The 22,543-nt window shown below is 37.0% G+C and overlaps 3 protein-coding genes across 4 annotated transcripts; all 3 read right to left on the bottom strand.

The window, feature by feature from the left end:
• Nucleotides 1-1,496: 1,496 nt before the first annotated feature.
• On the bottom strand, nt 1,497-3,914 carry eapp (e2f-associated phosphoprotein). The gene is made up of 6 exons (XM_057344255.1): nt 3,744-3,914; nt 3,215-3,399; nt 3,023-3,130; nt 2,823-2,937; nt 2,342-2,467; nt 1,497-2,248 (listed from the first exon to the last, which is right to left on the bottom strand). The coding sequence occupies exons 1-6, from the start codon at nt 3,812-3,814 to the stop codon at nt 1,936-1,938; spliced, it is 918 nt and encodes a 305-aa protein (XP_057200238.1). The 5' UTR covers nt 3,815-3,914; the 3' UTR covers nt 1,497-1,935.
• Nucleotides 3,915-4,163: 249 nt separating this feature from the next.
• On the bottom strand, nt 4,164-15,108 carry snx6 (sorting nexin 6). The gene is made up of 14 exons (XM_057343789.1): nt 14,901-15,108; nt 14,719-14,769; nt 12,822-12,926; nt 12,570-12,680; nt 11,655-11,776; nt 11,451-11,574; nt 10,216-10,311; nt 8,639-8,744; nt 6,918-6,993; nt 6,800-6,839; nt 6,511-6,597; nt 6,057-6,216; nt 5,289-5,374; nt 4,164-4,993 (listed from the first exon to the last, which is right to left on the bottom strand). The coding sequence occupies exons 1-14, from the start codon at nt 14,904-14,906 to the stop codon at nt 4,940-4,942; spliced, it is 1,224 nt and encodes a 407-aa protein (XP_057199772.1). The 5' UTR covers nt 14,907-15,108; the 3' UTR covers nt 4,164-4,939.
• A 3,208-nt stretch (nt 15,109-18,316) lies between these two features.
• On the bottom strand, nt 18,317-22,424 carry cfl2 (cofilin 2 (muscle)). Of its 2 annotated transcripts, none has more exons than XM_057344073.1 (4): nt 20,733-20,841; nt 20,201-20,508; nt 19,546-19,622; nt 18,317-19,402 (listed from the first exon to the last, which is right to left on the bottom strand). In XM_057344073.1, exons 2-4 carry the CDS (start codon nt 20,458-20,460, stop codon nt 19,290-19,292), a joined length of 450 nt encoding a protein of 149 aa, XP_057200056.1. In that variant the 5' UTR covers nt 20,461-20,508; nt 20,733-20,841; the 3' UTR covers nt 18,317-19,289. The 2 variants fall into 2 exon arrangements, with proteins under 2 accessions (XP_057200056.1, XP_057200055.1); XM_057344072.1 differs by lacking the exon at nt 20,733-20,841 and adding an exon at nt 22,319-22,424 and having other exon boundaries at nt 18,318-19,402.
• Nucleotides 22,425-22,543: the final 119 nt, after the last annotated feature.

Below are 22,543 nucleotides of genomic sequence, written 5' to 3'. Positions count from 1 at the left end.
AATTTAAAACACGGTCAATTTAAGAACAAAGCAAGGTCAACGTTAATGTTACATTAGCTTTACAATAATTAACAACATGTTTAATTGTACATGAAAGTCGGCTGAGACTGTTTTGCGGGCTGTGTGCGGTATTCTGTCCCGTGGGCTCATGGGATATAGAGCATCTCAAGTATGCGTCGCTGAGTACTTCTAAATCTGGGCGTAACCAGTAATCAGCCATCCGGGAATTTCTCGCATACTCTTTTATGAATACTGACGATTCGGACATACTACTCTGTTCAAGTACTGTTTTCTTCTACTACATAGTAGGTAAGTAGGCGTATTCAGACGCAACATTAGTATACGCACGTCCAGAAATAGTCCACCACCAGGGTATTACTCGCCTACCGTTTTGTGAATACTGACGATTCGGACATACTATTCGTTCGCCTACTGCTTTTTGCCTACTATATAGTAAGGAAGTATGCCATTTTGGCTTCAGCCATTCACTTGTGATTGGTCCCTATCTCTAAAGCCCGCCCCACACCTAATCCTAACCCTAACCTTCGTAGAGGAAAACAGGGGAGTCATAATCTCACGGGGAGTCAGATTTTGATACACCGGCTCTCCATTGAAATGAATGACATCGCCTCGCTTTGTCGCTGGCGGTGTGAATGCACAGTCAGGTGACACATGTTGCTCACGTGACCACAGTACACCATATTTTGCATTGTTTTAAAGCTCAGGCGGTGCGGGTATAACTGGTTATCTTAAATTAAGTTCACGTGTTCTTAACACCTATTCCGAGAACAGACCTGAAAATCAAGTCACGTTACGTAAATTATTTAAATGCTAAACAATACACATGACTCATTCAGTTCAAGAACTGTCCTCTTAGTGGCATGACTTTCAATTTACGTATAAACATTTACAACAACAAAAAACCCAATAAATTAGTTTGAACAGTGAAACTTGCCCAAATAAACTGTTGAATAATATCTATTTGCTGTGATACATTAGATTATTACACTAACGTTGGCCATTCGCCGGTAATTTACAGTAACGTAACAGTTGACACTACAAGTAACGTTAAACCAGATTATGTTTAATATAAAAATAAAATGTCCGCCTTAACCTAGTTTCGTTAAACACGAGCAAGAAAGCATATGAATAGTAACTTAAGCAAATAATGTTACATTTAACGTCATAAAACGTAGCTAACGTTAATACCTTGCTCGAGGCAGCAAACCGTTCCAATCTCGTCTTCACATTTTAATCGCAATTTTATCGATAAAGAAAGGATACTGAAGATAGTTCTCTCCCATGGCTCCAACATATACAGTGCAGTTACGAGCAGATATTGGTAATAAAACCAAGATAGTTGTTTCCAGGCATCTCCTAACGCCATATTTTCACAGTGCTCGTGTTGATCCCGCCGCTCCCTTCCGGTCGATAACCTGAGGGCGCCGATTGGTGGTTTGAGAGGAATCAAAATAAAAGTCCTGACAAAAAACGCCTCTACTTAACTTTTTAATATCTACATATTTATATATACAGATGAATGAGTTTATGTGGTGAAAATATGTTTTAAAGCATCTCTATAAAATGAAGATGACATTTATTCAGATGACACCAGTAATGTTGCAAGCACAACAAATATAAACTTGTAAAACCACTAAAATGGTTATGTTACTTCCGTTTAATTCAAATTACGTGCTCTTATGTGGTATAAAAATATTATTTAATAAAAGGGGAAAAACAACGGCAAAAGAGGCAAAGGAACAACTCTCATGGAACGGCAAGTAGTATACACGATCAAATGGATCAATTAAAAGTTTGTACAACAACAGAATATAAATCTAAATAAAACACATCTAGTCACTTCCTTATCCATGTTGTATACTTCAGACCAATCAAAATACATGGCTTGGGTTTACACTAATCCAGTAAATGTCCTTAGCTGTAGCTTGCTAGGATGTTGAAGAAATGGTACACCTCATCTTTATCATAAACAGCCACTTCAGTGGAGCATTCTGTACACTTGACGGGGTGATAGATTTCTTCTTCATCCATTCCTGCTAAGCGAGCATCAGTCAGGCCAGCATCCGTATCCATCTCTGCCTCTGTAGCAGCGGGCTCCTGTCGAGCTTTCTTTCTGCGCCGATTTTGCTTTCTCTTATTTGCCGTTTGGTACCTCAACACTTCCTCTTTGTCGACAGCACAGTTCATCACAAACATTGCTCTGTACTGGGTCCGATATTTCTCATGCCTGTGGGTTGAAAGTACCATACATTATTTTCATATACGTCTATGATTGTTTGATCGTGTGTGATTTTGCTATAAGAAATCTGCGGAACGGTACCTCTGACAGTCCAGACACAGGGTGGTCATACAGGCTGGACAGTTGAGAACAGCATCACTGCTTGGAAGAGCCGGGGTCTTGTTTTTCCTGTTTGCTGACTGTGGGATCCTCCTCTGATTTCTGTACCTGTACAAATAATGAAAATATTTAATGACTTCATTTTCTGTTCGCTCCTCATCCAAAGCTATCGCATGGCTTCGGAAACTTGAAATATCGCACACAATTACAAATTACTGTGGGGTAAAGAATAAGATGCATCAAATATTTTGTTTCTCGTTACATGCTAAAAAATGATAAGGGTTCAAAACGTGAATAAGTAAATGTGGACAGAATTTTCATTTAGGTGACCTATTCTTTTTATATTTATGAAAGCTTTCCCTAAACCATTGTTGAAGTCATTCACGTACATTTTGTTTAGGATAGCCATCAGCATATATCTGGCATTTCAAAAAACTCTCTTGCACACACAAAAAAAACTCACTCCTTTCTCCTCGCATCCACCCAAGCCTGATCACGATCATCCTCATCTGGGTCATAAAAAAGCTCATCGTTGGTAAGTACGCCACGCTGTTTCCTCCTGTGACTCCGAGAGCTGCCTAATACACACCAAAACACACATATTAACAACTGTTCTCTGAAATCATAAGCAACAATACAGTCTCAGCAAATACTGACAATTACCTGCTGTCTCGTTTTGCTCATCATCAGAGTCAAAATAAATGCTGTCATACTCTTGAGTCTGACGTATGTTTTCTGTGGACGTGCCACCACTGGCCCCAGAGCCCTGACCTATGAATCAAGCATGAACATTGCCATTCAATGTATGTGTCATTCATAAGCGTGCCTTTTTGTTAAATAGAGAGTGAATGAAACCTTGAGTTGAGGACGCGCTCCAGCTGCTCTCCATTTTCTTCATGGTGTTGCTCAGCTCTGCCTCCATCTCTTTCTCAAACTCATCTCCACTGGACGACTCGCTCTCCCCGGTGAGATACTCTCTGATGAGCTTCCTCTTCTGATCTGGAGTACCATTGAGAAGAATATCCAGCTCATCCTCAGAACTGAGGAACAAGACAAGAAAACATGCGAGTTGCTCATAAAAACGGCTTAGTTTTATCAGTTTATTTATTTGAAGCGCTTCACAATGTGCTTTGTTGCAGAGCAGCTTTACAAAAAACACCAGACACAGAAACGTGTTCAAAATAATGATGTACACTACTAGAGAAAGCCGAAAAACATATTTCATACACCTGCTAAACGCTGTTTACATGTAACTTTGACATTTAATGAACAACCAAATGCATGTTAATACTAACTCTATGGTGTATTAACAGTTTGTTTACATGTGCACGTGAGAAGGCATTGGTTATTTCAGTTGCTCAAGTTCAAAATGTCCGTTGTTTACCTGCTTCCTGCTCCTTCCTCGTCACTTGGCTCCTCAATCTCATATGAATCATAATCCTCCTTTCCGTTCATTTTTAAGTTTTTAAGCAAAACTCAATGGAAATCGTGCGTATTTTTAATTTACAAACGCATAGCCGGAAACCACACGTCGAAATATTTCCGGGTGACTTTGACCGCAACACGAGGCTTTCAAAATAAAAGTCAATTACGAACTAAAAGACATTTCTTTTGTTAATGTTTTATCATCTAACTATTATCGCGATTATCATTATTAAATCCTGAGTTTTTCTCCAGCGTATACAGCGGAATAAATTCATCTAACTATACAATGGAGTTGTTTAAACCGTTCTCATAATGTATATTCTGAAAAGGATTCTGATCGCTTTAATATAAACAAAGATTAAAAGTTTCTCCAAGTAAACAGCATTTATTTTTTTATAGTCATCTTATCATTGTTATTACCAGTTTATGTCATCATTCCTCCATCTGAGTAAATGGAAGCTTTGGTCACATATTGTGGAGAAAAACATTCATATACAGAGCACTTAAAAAAAAAAGTCTGGAGAAAAAATGCATCCATGTATAATTTCTTTTAACAATATCGTATTAATATTCATTTTAAGGCAAACATACTGAAACATTATTAGGAATAAAAAATAGGAATAAACAAACAAACAAAATACTGCTTAGCAGAAAATTAGTCTGATGACCGGTAACTACATGATAAAAACTAACACAAACATATACAAGGCTTTGTGTGACCATACAGTTTAATTGTAATAACAATCAGCTCAACTTGAACAAGATATCTGAGCAGCATCCACTTATAGATCACCAAAACCAACTTTGATTACAACAAAACAAGCAAAACAAAACAAACAAAAATGAAACAAACCGGACAGAAAAACAACATTGTAATGATGTAGCGAATCCCGTGAAAAACAATTAACAATTAAAAGTTAAAAGTCTGTGATTAAATGAAGTTGTATATCTTGTGCTGTGTGGATCGGGTGATCTTCCACAGTGGACTGCCTCACTTTAAGGGGGGTTGTGGAGGGAGTATGGTGTCTCTGGTAGTGGTAAGTACAGACGTCTCTTTAGACAAACTGACCCCAGGTATGTTCTCTCCTCCATCCTCTGAATGAAGACGAGACCAAAGCAGGGAAAGCCCTATTCTGAGAACCCCGGTTCAAGAGTCTAAGTGTCTCCTTTCAGAACCCCCAAACAGCTCTGCAGCAATTGTAGATTTCCCTGAATAGAGAGAGAGAGAGAGAGAGAGAGAGAGAGAGAGAGAGAGAGAGAGAGAGAGAGAGAGAGAGAGAGAGAGAGAGAGAGAGAGAGAAAGAGAGAGAGAGAAAGAGAGAAGAGCCCAGAGAAGAGAGAGAAGAGGACGAGAGCTATAGAGAGAACCGAGAGAGAGAGAGAGAGAGAGAGAGAGAGAGAGAGAGAGAGAGAATGGCCAAAACAGATGTTGTGAAAATCATGAATAAACAATCTGGGGATATGACATCATTGAAATGATCACAGAGTAAATGGAAACTGTTACCTTGGCATGTTTAAGTTCCAGCTCAGCCAGTTCCACCAAGTTCTTTCGAAACGCCGCTACTCGTCTCGTCTTGAAATCTATCAGTTCTAAGTTGAAAAATATGCAACATTTTTAACATTTATGTGTTTGACTTTTAATGTACTAAGGTATACATTTTATAATTATTATTATGTGCATTCCCAGGGAAAAACATTTAGGGAAAATTAGTCAAATTTAGTATTAAGTGATTTATTTTTATGCAAAGTAACCTTCTGCAGACATATAACAGGTGGGGTTTCAAAGAGAAAGAGGAAAATAATAAAATGTTGGATAATAGAAAAATAAAAAACGATTTATTCATTAGAAAATGTAATACATGAATTTATTAATTAACAAAAATAATAATTATTTATTATTTATCGATTTTTGTTTAAGTCAAGTCATCTTTATTTATATAGCGCTTTTTACAATTTTTATTGTTACAAAGCAGCTGTACGTGAAACATTATATTATATTATACGTATTATAAAATTGTATTTTATTTCCTTATGAATTGTATTCATAAGGCTTTGTTTAGATGGTGAAATTTTCCATATGAAAGGAGGGGAGGAGCGCCTCTACAGTATATATGATATATCCCATAAATTGTTGGTGATGTAAGCAAAAAATTGTGTAAATCTTGATCAAAGATTTTTTTTCAAAGGTAACAATAGATAGTGTACAATAACTACGCACATGCACAGTACATAGGATGGCTTTTTTTGGATTTCATGACAAAAGGCAAAGTACCTTGTTTGGCCGATTCTGAGATTTTCTCAAACTTCTGACAGCACACTTGCTGTGTGGTTTCTGCGTGGAGAACGTCCTTGTTTTTAGCCCGGGCTTTATCCAGCGCTTTATTAGCATTCTCATAATCAACTAACGCCCTTCCTCGTCTGTACAGAAGGTCCTGTGGCGATAATGCAGTTTATATAACAAAACATGAAAACTCCATGTAAACAAATCATTAAACTGTTTCAGCAAGCACTGCACTTAATGGCAGAAGATCAAACCCGGCCTAGAAAACATCAATATACCTGTGTAATACTTAACCTAAAGGCACAAGCGGTGCCTGCCAGAGAATGGCCATTGCATTCAAGTTGGATTGTTTCTCAGGGAATATTTAGGAAATCACTCAATAATATGTCAATGTCTAGTGATTGGCTGTCAGTTTAACACACGGACTGAAGGGTCTAACTGATACCTTGGCAGCTTGCGACTCTCTGAGGTAGTACTTCAACAAGTCGGCAAGTTTCAAGTCCTCGTCGGCCGCCACGCGAGCTTCAATTTTCTGTACAGGAAAGAGACACATGTTGACACTAACTGAGAGGAAGAACCTTCTAACCTCCGATTCATCACATTGTGCCTTCTGTTTAACTACAAACATGCTGAGCTCAGAAATACTTTTATAGCCATATGAGGTTCTCTTTAACTCAGTAAGTGAAGCAGTCACGGTAATATATCATTTTTAAAAAACGTATATGAACACTTACCCTTGTTTTCTCAAAAAGCTCTGATACTTTCAGGAAAAATCTGTTTTCAAAAACATAATAGAAGTGTCAAACAAGAGCACGTTGTAAAACTACAACATTCAGATTCAAAGGAACGTACTTGCACAGATCTGTGGAGTCTTGGGTTCCTAAAGTGTACAGCGTGGAGGCGATTCTGTTGATGTCGTCGGCAGCATCTGAAACAGATGTCCTGTTAGATCTCTCACGGGAGAAGCGTCTCATAAACAGACTTTACTTCACTGATCCACACATTCATCCCTGCAGCGCTCAACACCGTCTACATTTCACGTATCAGTGTTGTGACAATAAAACTCATGACATGCAAGAAAACACTAAACATTTGGCTCATAACTGGAAAAACATTTTATTCTAAGATGCATAGTATAATAATAAAACTGAACTTTGTATTAGAGGGAATATCTAAAGGTGATGTGTACTTTCTATACCACTAGTGTCACCAAACAGAATTGCAAATATAAAGACAGGTGTTTTTATGATGACAGACAGGTTTTGTAAACACACCCTCCATCTGTTTGAATAAACAAAAAGCAATGTTTGCCCTTCAGGAGAAATTAAGAGTGGCTCACACTAGCTGCGTTTACATGGACCAATGTAATCAGATTAAAAGTCCAATCCGAATGAAATTTCAGTGGGATTGTAAGGGGTGGTTTATGCCGTTTGTAATCCGCTTGATAGGACATGTAAACACTTGATCAGATGAAAAACTGAAGTAGGAAGTTGTGCGCATATGCAAAGACGACGCTGGCTTGTACAGACGTAAGGGCGTATGACACACGGAACGGAGCAGCTGTTGCTAAACAAACCAAAAACCATAAATCTGACAAAGCGGTACACATTTCCATAAGCTTGTCATCTCTAAATGAACATATTCATGATTCTATGCATTTAAAATGTCTTACTGTTTCCCTGGAGTGAGTTTTTGACCTCAATTTCCTTTTTAAAACACGATACATTTGCAGATGTACAAACATACTGTAGGCTAAAATATCTAATCATAAAATTTCATCAGTAGGCTACCGAACATTGATTTTATTTATCATTTATTTACATTTGCTTTGGAAGGATGAACTGTTTTTACCATGTTAAGTCGCTGTAACGACCTTGCTTCATTGATATGTAGACATTATTTTGTGCTTATGAATTGTACATTATTATGCTGGTGTCTGTGACATAAAATAAATACATCTGTGCTTACAACATTGTTCGAGTAGCCGTTTTGTGAATATTATAATGATACCCGCGTCCACCGCGCCCGTCTCTGTTTACCGTTAATGCTGATATATGAATCCGCATATTATCACTTCTAAAGTTCGGTATTAGCTGTTGCTAAACATTTATTTAATTATTGTTTGCCTGCCGACGCTCTGGTGGGTCTTGGTACTTTTGTCATGGTTTTAAAACCGCATCGGATGTGCTCGTGCTTCATTGGCATGAGATATTACTCTGCCTTTATAAACTGTACATTTTTTTCGTGCCGTTTGTAAAATAAAATGCATGTGCAACATGTGCTTTAAAACACTGTTTTAGTGGGTATGTTCATGTAAACACTACACTCAGACAGATCTGATTAAATTCAATCCGTCCATGTATCCATGTAAACGCAGCTAGTCTGACTGTCTCTGCGTATTACGCTGGAAAAATGGCACACATCGCTTTCAAAGGAAACTAGTGATAGATCATGTGACGTAACGCTCACTTCCTGTGACTGGAGAACTTTGAGTTTGCCATTTCACTGACACTACATGGACATTCAATGTGACTGAAGAAATTTACACATAAAGTTAAGAGACAAAAACTTACTTTTGTGAGATCTGATCATTTTATCAGATTTGGCAGAAGAGTCTTTGACGCGGTTGTGGTATTCTAAGAGGAATGTCTTCTCGTGTTCAAAGAAATCATCGACATCCTGGAATTTAAGAAAAGGAAAAAATATTCAGTGAAATGTAGAAATAGAGTGATGTGCTTTTTAGACATAAAAAATATGCTAAATACAATATCATTTTTTATATGGAATTTACTATTTGCCACATACTCCCCACACAGCTCCACTTAAAGAAGTCGTTCACCATAAAATGAAAATTTCACGATAAGTCACTCACCCCCATGTCTTACAAGCCGTCCGTAGTACGTGAAGTCGTGGACGCGCTACATGGAGGCACTCCAAAGTATATAATTTTGTAGTTTTCTTTGAAAATGACTAATCGTTTCGCTAGACAACACACTTATTCATCAGCTGATGTCGTGTAGAGCCCTTTGAAGCCACGATGAAACTGAAATTTGGACCTTAAAGCAACAGCCCCCCGTTTAAGTGCATTATATGGACAAGAACCCTGGAAAGCTTTCCTCAAAAGCCTCAATTTGTTTTCGACAGAAGAAATAAACACACGGACGGCTTGTAAGACATGTGGGTGAGTGACTTATCGTGAAATTCTAATTTTATAGAGAACTACTCCTTTAAATGTATTTTTTACTTAGTTTAAAGTAATAGTAGCTGTGTCTCGTTTCGGGAGGCTGCGTACTCCGGAGGTCTCATTCGAAGCCTGCTTCGTCATCGAGGCTGTCTCGTTTCATAAAAGCAGGTAGGACACTCCGTATGCACCCTTCTAATGCGACCTACTTTCACGAGAATTCGGAGGACACATGAGGTGCATGCTTCGTTGCTAGAGATAACCCACAATTCTTTGCCTCGGCCAACGTCTGTTATTTGAATAAACGGCAGCAGCTGCACATTCAATCAAATATGAGGTGTTTAAATGTTAACAGTTTACAAATTTGTGTCACTTTTTTTAATCTTAGCAGGCATATGTAGTAAATAGATTTACAAGTGTTTAGTGATTTTTAAACGTTTTATAACAGTAAGGCAATTTTTTTACATTTGTTTAACTCTTTTGGCATTGTTTAGGGTAGAAAGTTACCGACTTTTTACCTCTTAAAATCCTGTAGAAATCATTTTAATTCATTTGACAGGTGTGCGAGTGCAACGTGTTGTCATAGCAACGTGGCACTTCCTGTTTCCTTTTCTGCCGGTATGTCCTACGAAGGACGTCTCGTTTAATTCTATGTTGAGAATCCTCCGTATACATCATCCTTTAGAGGATGAGACCTCTGGAGGACACAAGGACGCAGCCTTACAAAACAAAACACAGCTAGTGTTGTAAGTAGTAATGTTAATAAAGTAAATAATGTCGAGATTCTCGCACAGACTGAACGCACTTTGCTTTTTGACTAACTCTTTAAAAAGGTATGTGTCATAAACATCCTTCAGACCGCAAATGAACACAAAGAACCTCAAGCCAAAGTAAATCATTTGACAGAAAGGTGATGTTTGAATTTTTGCCTCTCTCTCTCAAATAAAACAGTCACATGACAGAACTGACCTTCACTCCAGCCACCAGAACTCCATCTGCAGACTTCACCACATTCTTGAAGAAGTCCTCCAGCTTTTCCTTCTTGTTCTTCCCTCGTACACTCAGCTGTGATTAAAATTGACATTTGTAAGGTCAAACAAACAATTATTATTTTGCACTGTGGACCTTTTTTATTCAATTCAGAATGACAAACTCTGATAAACAGTTTCTTGACATTTCTTTAAAATTTGGTTTGGAATACGACCCACACACGTTCTTATCAGGGTTCGTCCAAAAAAAAACTTTTTTAAAACAAGCTTAAACAGTAGATCTGGGTGGTATTTACTGTGTGATGGTATAAACATGCAAACCTGTAATTTACGTTTTATGCATTTGGCAAAAATTGTTATCGAAAGTTTTTCTTTGTTTACTAATGCCAAAGTTATTCATTTGATGTGAACGACTTTGTCTGAAATAAAAAGAAAATATGTTTCTTGTAAAGCACCCGATTATAATAAAATCAGCATTACTGCATATTTATGAAATATATTGAACGTTTTATATTAATTTATTGGTAAAGTAACTAGGTCATGACTAGGGTTGGGAATCGTTTCAATTTTATCGATTCCGATTCTGCTTATCGATTCCCAGTTTCGATTCCACAGTTGAAGTAAAACATTTAGATATCAACCTCTATGGTCATTTAGCCTGCTTATTGACTTGTTTGCAAAATATATTTATGAGCACCGTTTTGTGTATATTTACACATAGAAACACACCTTTTCTGATTTATTACAATTTGTATTATCATAGTTGAACTACATCATGGTTAAACTGCAGTTACTATAATGCAACTATGGTTAATTTGTGATTCCTGTGCCTTAATGCAAATTCTATAGCTAAACTATGCTTACTATAGTAAAAAATATCGATAATTTTCATAAGGGCTTTTATTGAGATATCAGCAGATCATGCAACGCATGTACTTTTCTGAAAATATGCACACAGGAATTGATAAAGAGGAATTCAAATTTTAATCTCAAGTATCCGATTCCTGTTCCTTTCGATTCCGATCCGATTCCTAGACTTTCGATTCCGATTCCAAATTGGAATTGATTTTCGATTCCCAACCCTAGTCATGACACATACACATTGTTATCATGATGCAGAATTATTTATGTCATCATACCACCCATATTGACTGTCAGTGTTTTTTTAAGCTTAGGCAAATAAGAACAAAACTCTCAGAGCGCACAAACACTTACATCTTGGTTGTACTCTAAGAAAACATGAAAGTTCAAGTCTTTGCGCAGGACGGGATGAGCAGCGACGCGGCACAGAAAGACCTCGTGCATGGCCACGGTCTTCTTGAAGATGGCCAGATATTCCCTGCAACACATTTCATTTCATTAACACCCACAATGAGTGATGCAAACTGGACAATCACTACGTGAAGACGATGGACTCACGCCTCGAGTTCCTGCTTCATCTTCGTAAACTCCTCCTTGGTCATTGAACCTTCTCCTTCTCCCAACTTTTGAAGCTTCTCACGTGACGCATCGAAATCTGGTCTCGGAGGAGCGGGTGGGATCTACAGGGAAAGCACATTATGACCTCATCAAGTCCAAAAATCGTTTTGTCTTGGCTTCGGATGGAATTACTAATGAAACGCTGGGATTTGTAATAATATTCAGTGAATGCAATAACGCGATGCCTGATCCAAAGCGCTATAAATAATTCAGTCTAGCTTTGATGATGCTGTAAATGCTCGCCTGTGCCGGGCCTCTTGCTTTGCTGTGTTTTAACTGTATTCCGGTTGGAACTATATTAAATCAGAGAGCGAAAGACAGGCCTATCTGATATCTGAAGTAATGGGGAGAATAAACCAATAAAAGCAGGGAACAGGACCGCTGATTCATTCTAATTCAACTATGATCGATATGACCACTTCCTATTTTTTTAAATAAACATATGAATGTAATAACGCAATGTTAGCTAGAAACTTAATCTAATGAAGAGTAACGTCTATTCTTTTTTTGTTATTGATGATTCTCTGTAAGAAAATAAATGCTGCAAAAACAGGAAAAGGGAAATGCAAATACCTTATGATACCAAATATCGTTTCGCTTCTTTTATCAACTATAATAAAGCTACACAGACTTGCTATGAAAAATATGGGCCATGGTAAAAGTAAGGTTATAGCAATGATTTCACCCTTGGAAAGGGCGACTGGAACATTATAAAAAATAACAGATTAGCTTGCGGCTGCGATTAACAGTCCGGTCATGTCAATATTAGCCTCGCTGCGTATCATAAATCACATCGCTAACCAAACATTTACTGTAAGGTTTATTTCAAGGTTTCAGACATTTTACGGTACTTACAATATAACCGGCATATTCTTCATTTTCCACAAAGGAGTCGTGAAGCCAAATAAACTCTTCGTGTTGTCTCACCACTGAGAATTCATTTTGCTTGAAATTAGGAAGAGTGCTCTGAGAGACAAAAAAACACGAAGTTATCGTGAAATCATCGTTTAATTCAAGCATGTAATAAGAATGTATGAATTCATCTATGAGCATGCAAATATTGTTTCTAATGATAAAATCCTGTTAGTTTAGATCACTGTTGTGTACCTTTGTATGGACGGTGAACTTGACTTTGTCTCGCTCGCTCAGAGCATCTGAAATGTCCACTTGTAGTGTAGCGTCAGTCTGAAGATCCACATTCACTGCTCTCGTCTAGTAAAACAACACACAGACGTTGTGTATTGTATATTAAATAGGGCTGCATAACGATTAATCGCGACTAATCGTTTGCAGAATAAAAGTTTGTGTTTACATAATATATGTTGGTGTACTGTGTGTGATAATTATGTATTTATAAATACACACACATGGATGCATGATTTTAAGAAAAAATATATTTAATATTTATATATAATATAAATTATATATATAAATATAAAACATATCAAAAGTTACATATTTCTTAATTATATACAGTACATGCATGTACGTGTATTTGTGTATTTATATATACATAATTATCATACGCAGTACACCAACATATATTATGTAAACAAAAACGTTTATTCTGCAAATGATTAGTCGCAATTAATCGTTATGCAGCCCTAATTACAGACGTTTAAATATGGATCACAACAGAATAAAAACTGAATGACCCCATTCAAACGTTTACATACCCTTACATACATACACTTCTGAACTGGTTTATTTTTGTAAATTCAGTTATTATGCTGTGTCGTTATATTTACACAATGGTTATGTGAAATAGCTTACATATAAAACAAAATGCAATTATGCACAATCCTGTATTTTTACTTAAATACTAACACTTGGCTGTGTTTCTGTAAGGGGTGTGTACATTTTACATGCATAACTGTAATTATTAACATCCGAGAGACTGTTAAAATAACACTTTTTAAGTTTTTATTCATTTTAAACATTGTTTCCCAATAGGAACGTGATTATTTTATCATTAAAAAAAGTTGTCACTAAACCTTAGTAATTCCAAAACATAACAATGAATATATATTTACTTGTTGAAATCAAGATGAAACAGCACAAATTCACCACCGCTATCAAAAATATTCTGTTTACCATTATTGTTACTATAATATAATAATAAAAATATTGACAATGAGATGCTTTGTTATTTTCTGCCACATGCTTGTTTTGATGGTATAAATGGTTAAGCTGTCAATTTCCTTTTTTTTAATTTATGTTAGCCCAAGGACTTACAAATAACTAATTCTTTAACATTATTTGTGTTATCATTTTTTTTTACATTTTCATTCATGTTTCTCAAAGGTTACATGATTATTTTATAATTACAAGTTTTTAAAGACTTTAAACTTCAGTCATAACAAAGATATTTCGTAAACATCTAGTTTTTACAATTATTGTTATTAATGAAAATCGTAATAAATTAACTACTGAAAGCTTTTAGACTCTTTCTGTCATCGTCAGTCAAGTGCTTGTTTTGACAACATTGGTGGATAACAGTAAGTAGTAAATTTCCATTTGCATCTTGCAAGCAGAGAACCTGTAAATAAGGAGTACAGTAAAATTATTCAGAGCTTTTCTATACAGCCATACCCTTATGAAAACGACCCATGGTTTAACCACAGTCACCAGTTTTATTCATGGTAAAACCATAGGAACCATAGTAACTGGCACATAAGCAAAATGAACCTGCAAACGGGTGACAGCAACTGTACAGCAACTTTAATAGACTACTTATAATAATCATCGTTTTTTTTTTGGTCATGTCACGACGTTCGTGGGTTTCTGTCCTTGTTTTGGCACTGACATTAGATCAGTGAATCGTCGTGCATACATGGGTTTTGTGTTTCCAGCAGACAGAAGGAAGTGATCGGACGGCTCACGGTTACGCGCACTGGGCCACAGTGACACCAGCAGTGATCCACGCGTCCTCTACACGACTGCAAACACGCAAAACACACCGCGGGAAGAGAGGATCACAATGAGAAAAGAGAAAAAAACTTACTCCTCTATCCTCTTCGGAGAGAAAATCGGGACCATCGTCCAGCCCTTCTTGCTGTTGAGAGAAGACAGAGAGAGGTCAGTACGGGTGAGAGGAAAACAGATGCGCGTTATTACGCGACGCATCGGAAGATTGAGGGAAGTATTGATGGAGGTGGAAGGAGAATAAGAGAGAAAAGCGCCCACCATCATGGCTTCTGCGGGTGGAGATGAATGTGGCGGAGTCGTGTGACGTGAGGGAGGGAGTGTGTGAGGCTCGAGATCTAGAGAGGTGGAGCCTTCGTGTGTTCAGACGAGATCAGTGCAATGCAACCTCACACAAACCTCTGTCTGGAGAATCGCTCACTATTATATTTAGCTTTAAGTCTTATGTCTTTCTGTTTGTTTGTTTGTTTAGTTTTTTGCGCATTTTTTTCTGCACGTTCTTTTTATTATGTAAATGTGTATGTCTGTAAAGTACTGTGTTTATTTTTTAAAAGGTGCTGTATATCCAAAACAAGTTATTTCTCGTGAAAATTTTAATGAATTGACAATGTTTACCCTTAAAACATTGTTAAATGTGATATATTTAATAATTATAACTTAAAAAATGTTCCACTACATATGCATTCCGATGTTGTAAACATTAAATATTATTATCAATAATAATGTACTGTATTTATTATAACGAAAAACATTCGATATTATTTATTATAATTATTTGTTATTATTATTATTAACAACAATTATTATTTATGTTGTGTCTTAGAAGACTGTTTCGTGTTATTTTAAATTATATTACACTATATTAGTATTCAAAAAAGTAAGTTGTTTTAGTAAATAATAAGTAAATAATTTTGTCTATATAAATATATTATGATGTAATTTAAGGTCACTGAAACAATGGACTTATTTACGTCATTGTGCGTCGATGCGTTTTTCTCACCACTAGAGGGTGACAAACTCGATTGTAATTCTTAGTAGAACACAGCCTCTCCTCTTCACCTGCTGGTGGAGTGATGTGATGATGTTCTTCTGCTACTTCTGACATAAACCAATGATAAAGCATATCATGTAGGCCTAGGATAAGTTTGTAATAGCTCCTGCTAAACACAGGACTTCAGGTAACAGATTAGTTATCCATGCTGTACGCTTTGGGACTGTTGTTTTGGTTACTGATAGACTTAGGCAATGATCAACCAAAGTTCATGTGTAAATCTAAACCTCCAGATTTTTACCTCCACATAATTTTACGAAATGATAAACAAGCATCGACGTCAGAGCTGTAAGAGTTCATAATAACATATTGAGTAACTTTGTCTTGAAGTTAAATCTTGTGACACCGCGATGAGCAACACATTCATGTGCTCTCGACTCATGTTTCACAACAAACTCCCAGAAAAACAACTTATTGATGACACCGAGCATTTATAAGGCCTCTAGAGAACATCACAACATCAGAAACAGCAGCAGCCTATGATTAATAAAGAAATGAGATCTCTTTAATATCTTGACATCAATGACATTAGATGGAGAGCAAACGAAAACCTTCCTTCTGCGTCTCAGATAGTTCTCCTGAGAAAAGACCCAGAAATCTCACAAATATCTCCATCAGAGTTTGAGCTTAGATTTGTCACATCTGCAATCAGAAAAATACTAGAAGATCTCAGTATGAACTCAAACATTTCTCCTCACATGTACCCAAATCCAGATTATTTTACCTCTACAATCATTTTACACCTCCCTTCTCGTGCATTTAACAGTCATCTCATTTGTTTCTATTTTTATTTCTCCTAAGCAATTAAAAAAATGAGTTATGTTGTAACAGCAAGTTTCTCTGGGAGACCTCAAGGTTTGCGTCTCCTCTCTGTTAAAATTCCTTCATCCCTTAAACTCACAGACATTCTGTTTAAACTAGAAGTGGATACTGTGCCAGTTGACAGTTTTAATACATTTTTTTTTTTAAACGTGTCGAGCATTCTCATACTTTGTGCCGGCAGCTATCAATACTGCAGTGCGCAGTGCACACACCCATTCAGAGCACAGGACCTGTCGGAGAGCAGGGAGAGGTCACTTGTTTATTTTCAGCATGCTGAGATTCGGGGCTTATGTGAAAGGCACTTTGTTTTGTGCGGTGACGTATGTAAAAGCCCAGACAAACAATGCATCTGAATGCAACTAAAAAACATGGTTTGATGCATGATTTAGTTTGTCTGGTGATCTGCTTCATAGTCCCATTTGAGAGTGATTACTGTAGATATCAACTGGACTTGTTTTAGCTTTCAATAGATTCGTGCATTTTGTAATTATTTAAGTTTATTTACATGTACTTTCACTTAATTGTATTGTATTAAGAGAGGGAGAGAGAGAAGCATTGCTGTGTGGGTATCAGTATGGGCACATATCAGCCGACCGCTACACTATAGAAACAACTGAGGTCCGCGCCCCATCCAGTCCTACAATGTGCACAACAACTAGTTCAACTAGAAATTTCTCAAAATGAGACAACAGTGTGATCATCTTCATAACTATAACTTCACCGATACAGCTGAAACCCAGGGAGGTCATTCTCTGAAAGCTTTAAAGAAAGGGATTTTAAGGATTAGATTTGTAACACATTGTGATATTTGAGATCAGGGCCTCGGATCAGATTTTTCGCTGCGACAGAGAGCTTCATTTATTCGTGCCACTTCATTCAAGAGTGAAAACGCTCTCGTAGGTCTGTGGAGGCATGTTCAGTTTTGCCATTTGTGGACAACGATGACAAGACACAAAAGCATGCTGGCTATAAATAGCGGCAAGCAGTGGAGGATTGCTCCCTGCCTGCGGATCAAATTCTCCAAAGGGAAAAGCAGCCCCTGGCCCGAGGCCCAGATCTACTGCAAGAGCACGCTCATAGACCGCTCATCTTGAGAAGTGAGGAAAGACCGGAGGCTGTTCGTTTAAACTTTCTTAAACATTACAACCAGTCAACACCTAGCAATGAAAATTCTTTCCTCGTTTACTCACTCTCATTTCATTCAAAACCTGTATGGCGTTCTTTATTCAGCAGAACACAAAAGAAGATATTTTGAAGAATGATGGGAACCAAACAACGCTGACCCCCATTGACTTGCATTGTGTGGACACAAAATATTTTTACTGTACAGCTTTTACATGACACCAGGACGAATTAATGATGGCCAGATTTTTATTTTTGGTTGAACTGTCCCTTTAAATCTGCAAGAAATCATTTGGTTCACAAAGATGTAAATATGTAATGGGAGAATTAATGGGAAAAGTTCGCCTAAAAATAAAAATTATGTCATCATTTACTCACCCTCAGATTGTTCCAAACCTGTATGAATTTGTTTGTTCTGCGAAACACAAAGGAAGATATTTGGAAGAATGTCAGTAACCGAATAGATCTCATCCCCCATTGACTACCATAGCATTTATTTGACCTAATATGGCAGTAAATGGGGGATGAGATCTGTTTGGTTACTTACATTCTTCCAAATATCTTCTTTTGTGTTCAGTAGATTAAAGAAATTTATACAGGTTTGGGACAACCCGAGGGTGAGTAAATGACAGAATTTTAATTTTGGGGTAAACTGTCCCTTTAAGAGGTGGTTGGCTGGTTGGATAGATGTTGTATTTGGCTTAAAATATAAATAGAACGACGAGTTTCTTACAATGAACAATACTTTCAGTTAAAGTTAAAACATGGGCCAGAAGTATTATATCTTTGTGTGGCAAAACCCAGATGAACAGATTGAACTGAGCCAAAAAAAAAAAAACTTCCAAGAATTCCGCCACACGGTTTTATTCAAAGTGGCAACTTCCTTGATCTCAAAAACAACATTTCACTTCAGGCTGCAAATATTGCCATCTTTACAGATAATATGTATTCACTTGTAGTGTTAAAAAATTCCAAGCAGCTTGGCCTTCGCGTACCACGGTGAACCTTCTGAATGCACTTGAAACAAATGCTGCGATGGAAATGTTTATGTTCATATGCATAGCAGGAATGAAAACTGTGGAAACCTCTATTTCGATTGACAGACACAGAAATTCCCAAGTCCTCCTTCAATTGGTAGTGTAAAAAGGAAAAGTGCTTTTTATCTGCATAGACTTAACGCGTTTGCCATGTCAAAGGAGCCAGATTAGGTAGAAGAGTTCAAATAAATAGTTCACTTGCGACTTGTAAAGTGCTTGTTACTGGTTAATGCATTGCTGTGAGGCATTAACAAGCAGTATATTCTCATCCTGTATACAGCATAAGAGAATATCTCTATAAATACATCATCATAAAGATATAAATTGAGCTTGTGCTGTCGTAGCACTGTTAATATGCGATCATCTGAGCTGCTAGTGTCATTTGGCAAAACACGCAGAGAGAGAACATTCTTTGGGGATGTACAAAAACTACCAGGAAGTGAAAAAGTAAGCTGGCGGTATACTGGTAGATTTTTTTGCATTTTGTTAATGAGATCTCCTTAATGTGGAAAAACAAAAAAAGGGAATAAAAACAAACTAGGACTATTTCCTTCAGGTTCAAATGAGACTGCTGCTAAAATGAAAGTGTGGAATCCAGATGGCACATGGCTGTTCAGTTTACAATGGTCTGCCCTCCAGCGATATGACCACGCTTCCTCCCAACTTTTCAGCCAGGGTTGAGCGGTCCTGAATGTCGTCTAAACCATTAACCTGCCATTCATGCTTGATACCTAAAAGAAAAAATCGAATCAATTATTAGATTTCAAAATAGCCCCGTTGTGTCTTTTCTTCTGGCGAGATGTGAGCAGGACCAGAACAACACATTTTATGCATAAGACGCATTCTGCATATTCTTAGACAAAAAGTGTCTCACCTGTAAACTTCTTCTTAATAGCATCTTTTGAGCTAGCGTATATCATCTTGCTTTTTAATGGCGCACCTTCAGGAGCCCTAAAATGTTTAGTAAACACAGCAGATAGAATGAAAATGAATTTATTTTGTATTAAAACCAAGCATGGTGCCACAGATGTGTCCAGACAGCAAAATTATTATGGTTAACAAACAATATTGCGTAGACAAAAATGAACAGTGACTTAAGATTTGTTAAAGCCACAATCTATAACTTTTCCTCTATATCTCCACGCCTGTTAAAAAGATAAAATTGCAGGTTATCTTCAAATACTCAGCTTTACGAGGGTCGAAGTCAAATGACAACTGACAATACCTGTGAAATTTTACCGGACGGCTTAATGTATAAATCATTTTTGGGATAAGGATACATTTGATGTAATTGCTCAATAACTGATTTTTCTTTATCTAAGAAAAGTTACAGATGGCAGCTTTAACTTAAATTGAATAATAAATAATAGTGAAAGTTATAGGACTTGTGTTGACATAGCTAAACAGTAATTTGTGAAGTTTATAAATACAAAGATATTAACGCTAAAAAAAAAAAACTATTAACACTTAAAGGCAAACTGTAATCTGCGACATGTTTAACAATTTATCTTTATAGACATACTACGCACCAAAATACAAATACCAAGTCTTCTTTCTTGGACTCTTTAGTCTCATAGGTGGCATCATATAAGCAATATCTGCAATCATTGAGAGGTAGAAGCTTCACAAAGCAGGCGTATGGGTCTTCGACAGTGTCTCCAATATCTCCAACTAGGATATGCTTGCCCTCCTCGACGATGATCTTCTTCTTGTCTTCGCTGAGACAGAACAGCACCGCCTTTTTGCGCTTCTTCACCTCGTCTGAGGTCGAGGACTTCCGTACTTTCATATCATTAAAGACTTTGATGACTTCATCATTGACCGTGACACCAGATGCCTGTGGCAGGGATGATATTGAGATTTACACTTATGCATTTGACAGATGCTTTTATCCAAAATGACTTGCGCTGAATTCAAGGTATACATTTTATAAGTATGTATGTGTAACCCGGTATGGGTTCAATAAGCACCATCATCATAATACAATAAACAAAATTAACAACAAACAGTATGTATGAATTCAGCAGGTGATATTTAGAAGTAACGTCACATTTGAATCACCTCTTTGGCATTGAGTGATCCAGCTCACAAACCCTGACTCATGTACGTGCTGTGCATAGCCAGCTGGTCTGTCACTACAGTTCAAATCTCCCACTCGGGTTCCTAAATGGAAGTCATAGCGGGGTGTTTAGGCCTCGATTCAACTATGAAAGCCCCTCTTGTGGTTTTTCAGACATTTAGATTCATAATCAATAATCATTCACTGTCGAAACCAAAAAACTCAAAGAAGCCCTTGTATGTTTCTTTCCAGTCTTTCAAAGCATTCGTTCCTTTAATAAAAACAGAATCATTTATTGTTATATTAAGCTGAATGCTTTTATCGTTTTACTGTTACTGCAACCAACTATACCAGTAATGAACACTATTTTAGTTTGATAGGTATTTATGACATGATAGTACTTAGATACTAGTATGTACACTACTAACTGTTACAAAATGGGACCAGTATGTTCCATTACTACAAATTTCAATTATTACTATTTCCTATTCCAGTTTTTTGTATGACTTTTCAGGAGATACGGGTACTGGTTTATTAGTTTTAATCGAATGGTTCCTTCTAAAATGCAGTATCCCCGACAGTTAATTTCCAAAAATGTACAATTTTGTAATCAGTAAAGGAATTGCTCTTAAAATATTCTATATTTTCTATACTAGTTACATACAGTAGGCCTACTTTGTACTATATCTGCCGTCTAAAAATGCTGGGTTGTTTTGGTTGGGTAAAATATGGACAAACCCAACCAAATGATTTAAATCAACCTAGAAAACATACAAATCTGGGTTTGGTATTTACTCCGCACTTATTACAATAAATACATATTATGCATTTAATATAATATATTACCATATAATTATTGTTCATTTTAAAAATAGCATTAGCATCAGTATTACGAATTATTACCGCTATAAATAGTTACTACTACAAAAAGTACTAACACGTATTAAAAAGTAATGTATAGAATAAGTACTAGTAGCATTACTACTCGTTTGAAGAATGGGATTGTACAGCAGCTTGGAGTCAGTCTAAGCGCATGCGCAGAGGCGCACTCAGAGCAGCTGGTGTAGAGCTCTCTCTCTCTCTAACACTCTAAATCCTTTTGAATCATAAACAATAATCTAACTCACTCCCCATCACACACTGGACCTATTAAACACAATCAAACAGTTCATACTAATGTTAATAGACGCGTTGGTGTGAATCCGTACGGTCCCTTTTACCATGACACTCATTTCTCCAGCGGCCGTGCGTTAAAGTTGGAGAGAGGAAAGTGATTACCGTTATAAAGCACCGGCTAAAATTAGCTTAACATGGCCGCCTCGGGCAATAGGCCCGATCTATAGATCTATCCTTAAGTATAAGTGTTAAAAATAACGTTAAAGCCAACTTACAGCCTACTACAACATTATATTCATCCACCATGCGCACACAATCACGGATCCCGCATTATCCCCGCATTACGGATCCCGCTCGAGCTGAACAACGTGACAGTCACAGAGCAAAAGTTTGACAGGAATAAGTTAATAAATCTTACTGTTTATGAATTAAGAAAGAATTATTGCGCACGTTATTAAATGCCTGTGCTTACCATGCTGTCCGATGCGATGAATCAATGTAAGATTCTTTTCTTGGTACTTCAGTGTGGGAATGTGAAGAGCCGAGACAGTGAGAGAGAGAGAGAGAGAGAGAGAGAGCAGTGCGCAGCCGCAGTGAATGTCTGCTCGAGCACTGTCAGTCAGTGTCTGTGCTACTGTATTTGGGACAGTTGACAATGAAAAGGACAATACGAGAACGATCATAATTTGATTAATAC

This window comes from Triplophysa rosa, linkage group LG10 (genome assembly GCF_024868665.1).
Source record: "Triplophysa rosa linkage group LG10, Trosa_1v2, whole genome shotgun sequence".
Classification (NCBI taxonomy): Eukaryota; Metazoa; Chordata; class Actinopteri; order Cypriniformes; family Nemacheilidae; genus Triplophysa; species Triplophysa rosa.
This window is presented reverse-complemented; position numbering and strand designations above follow the sequence as displayed.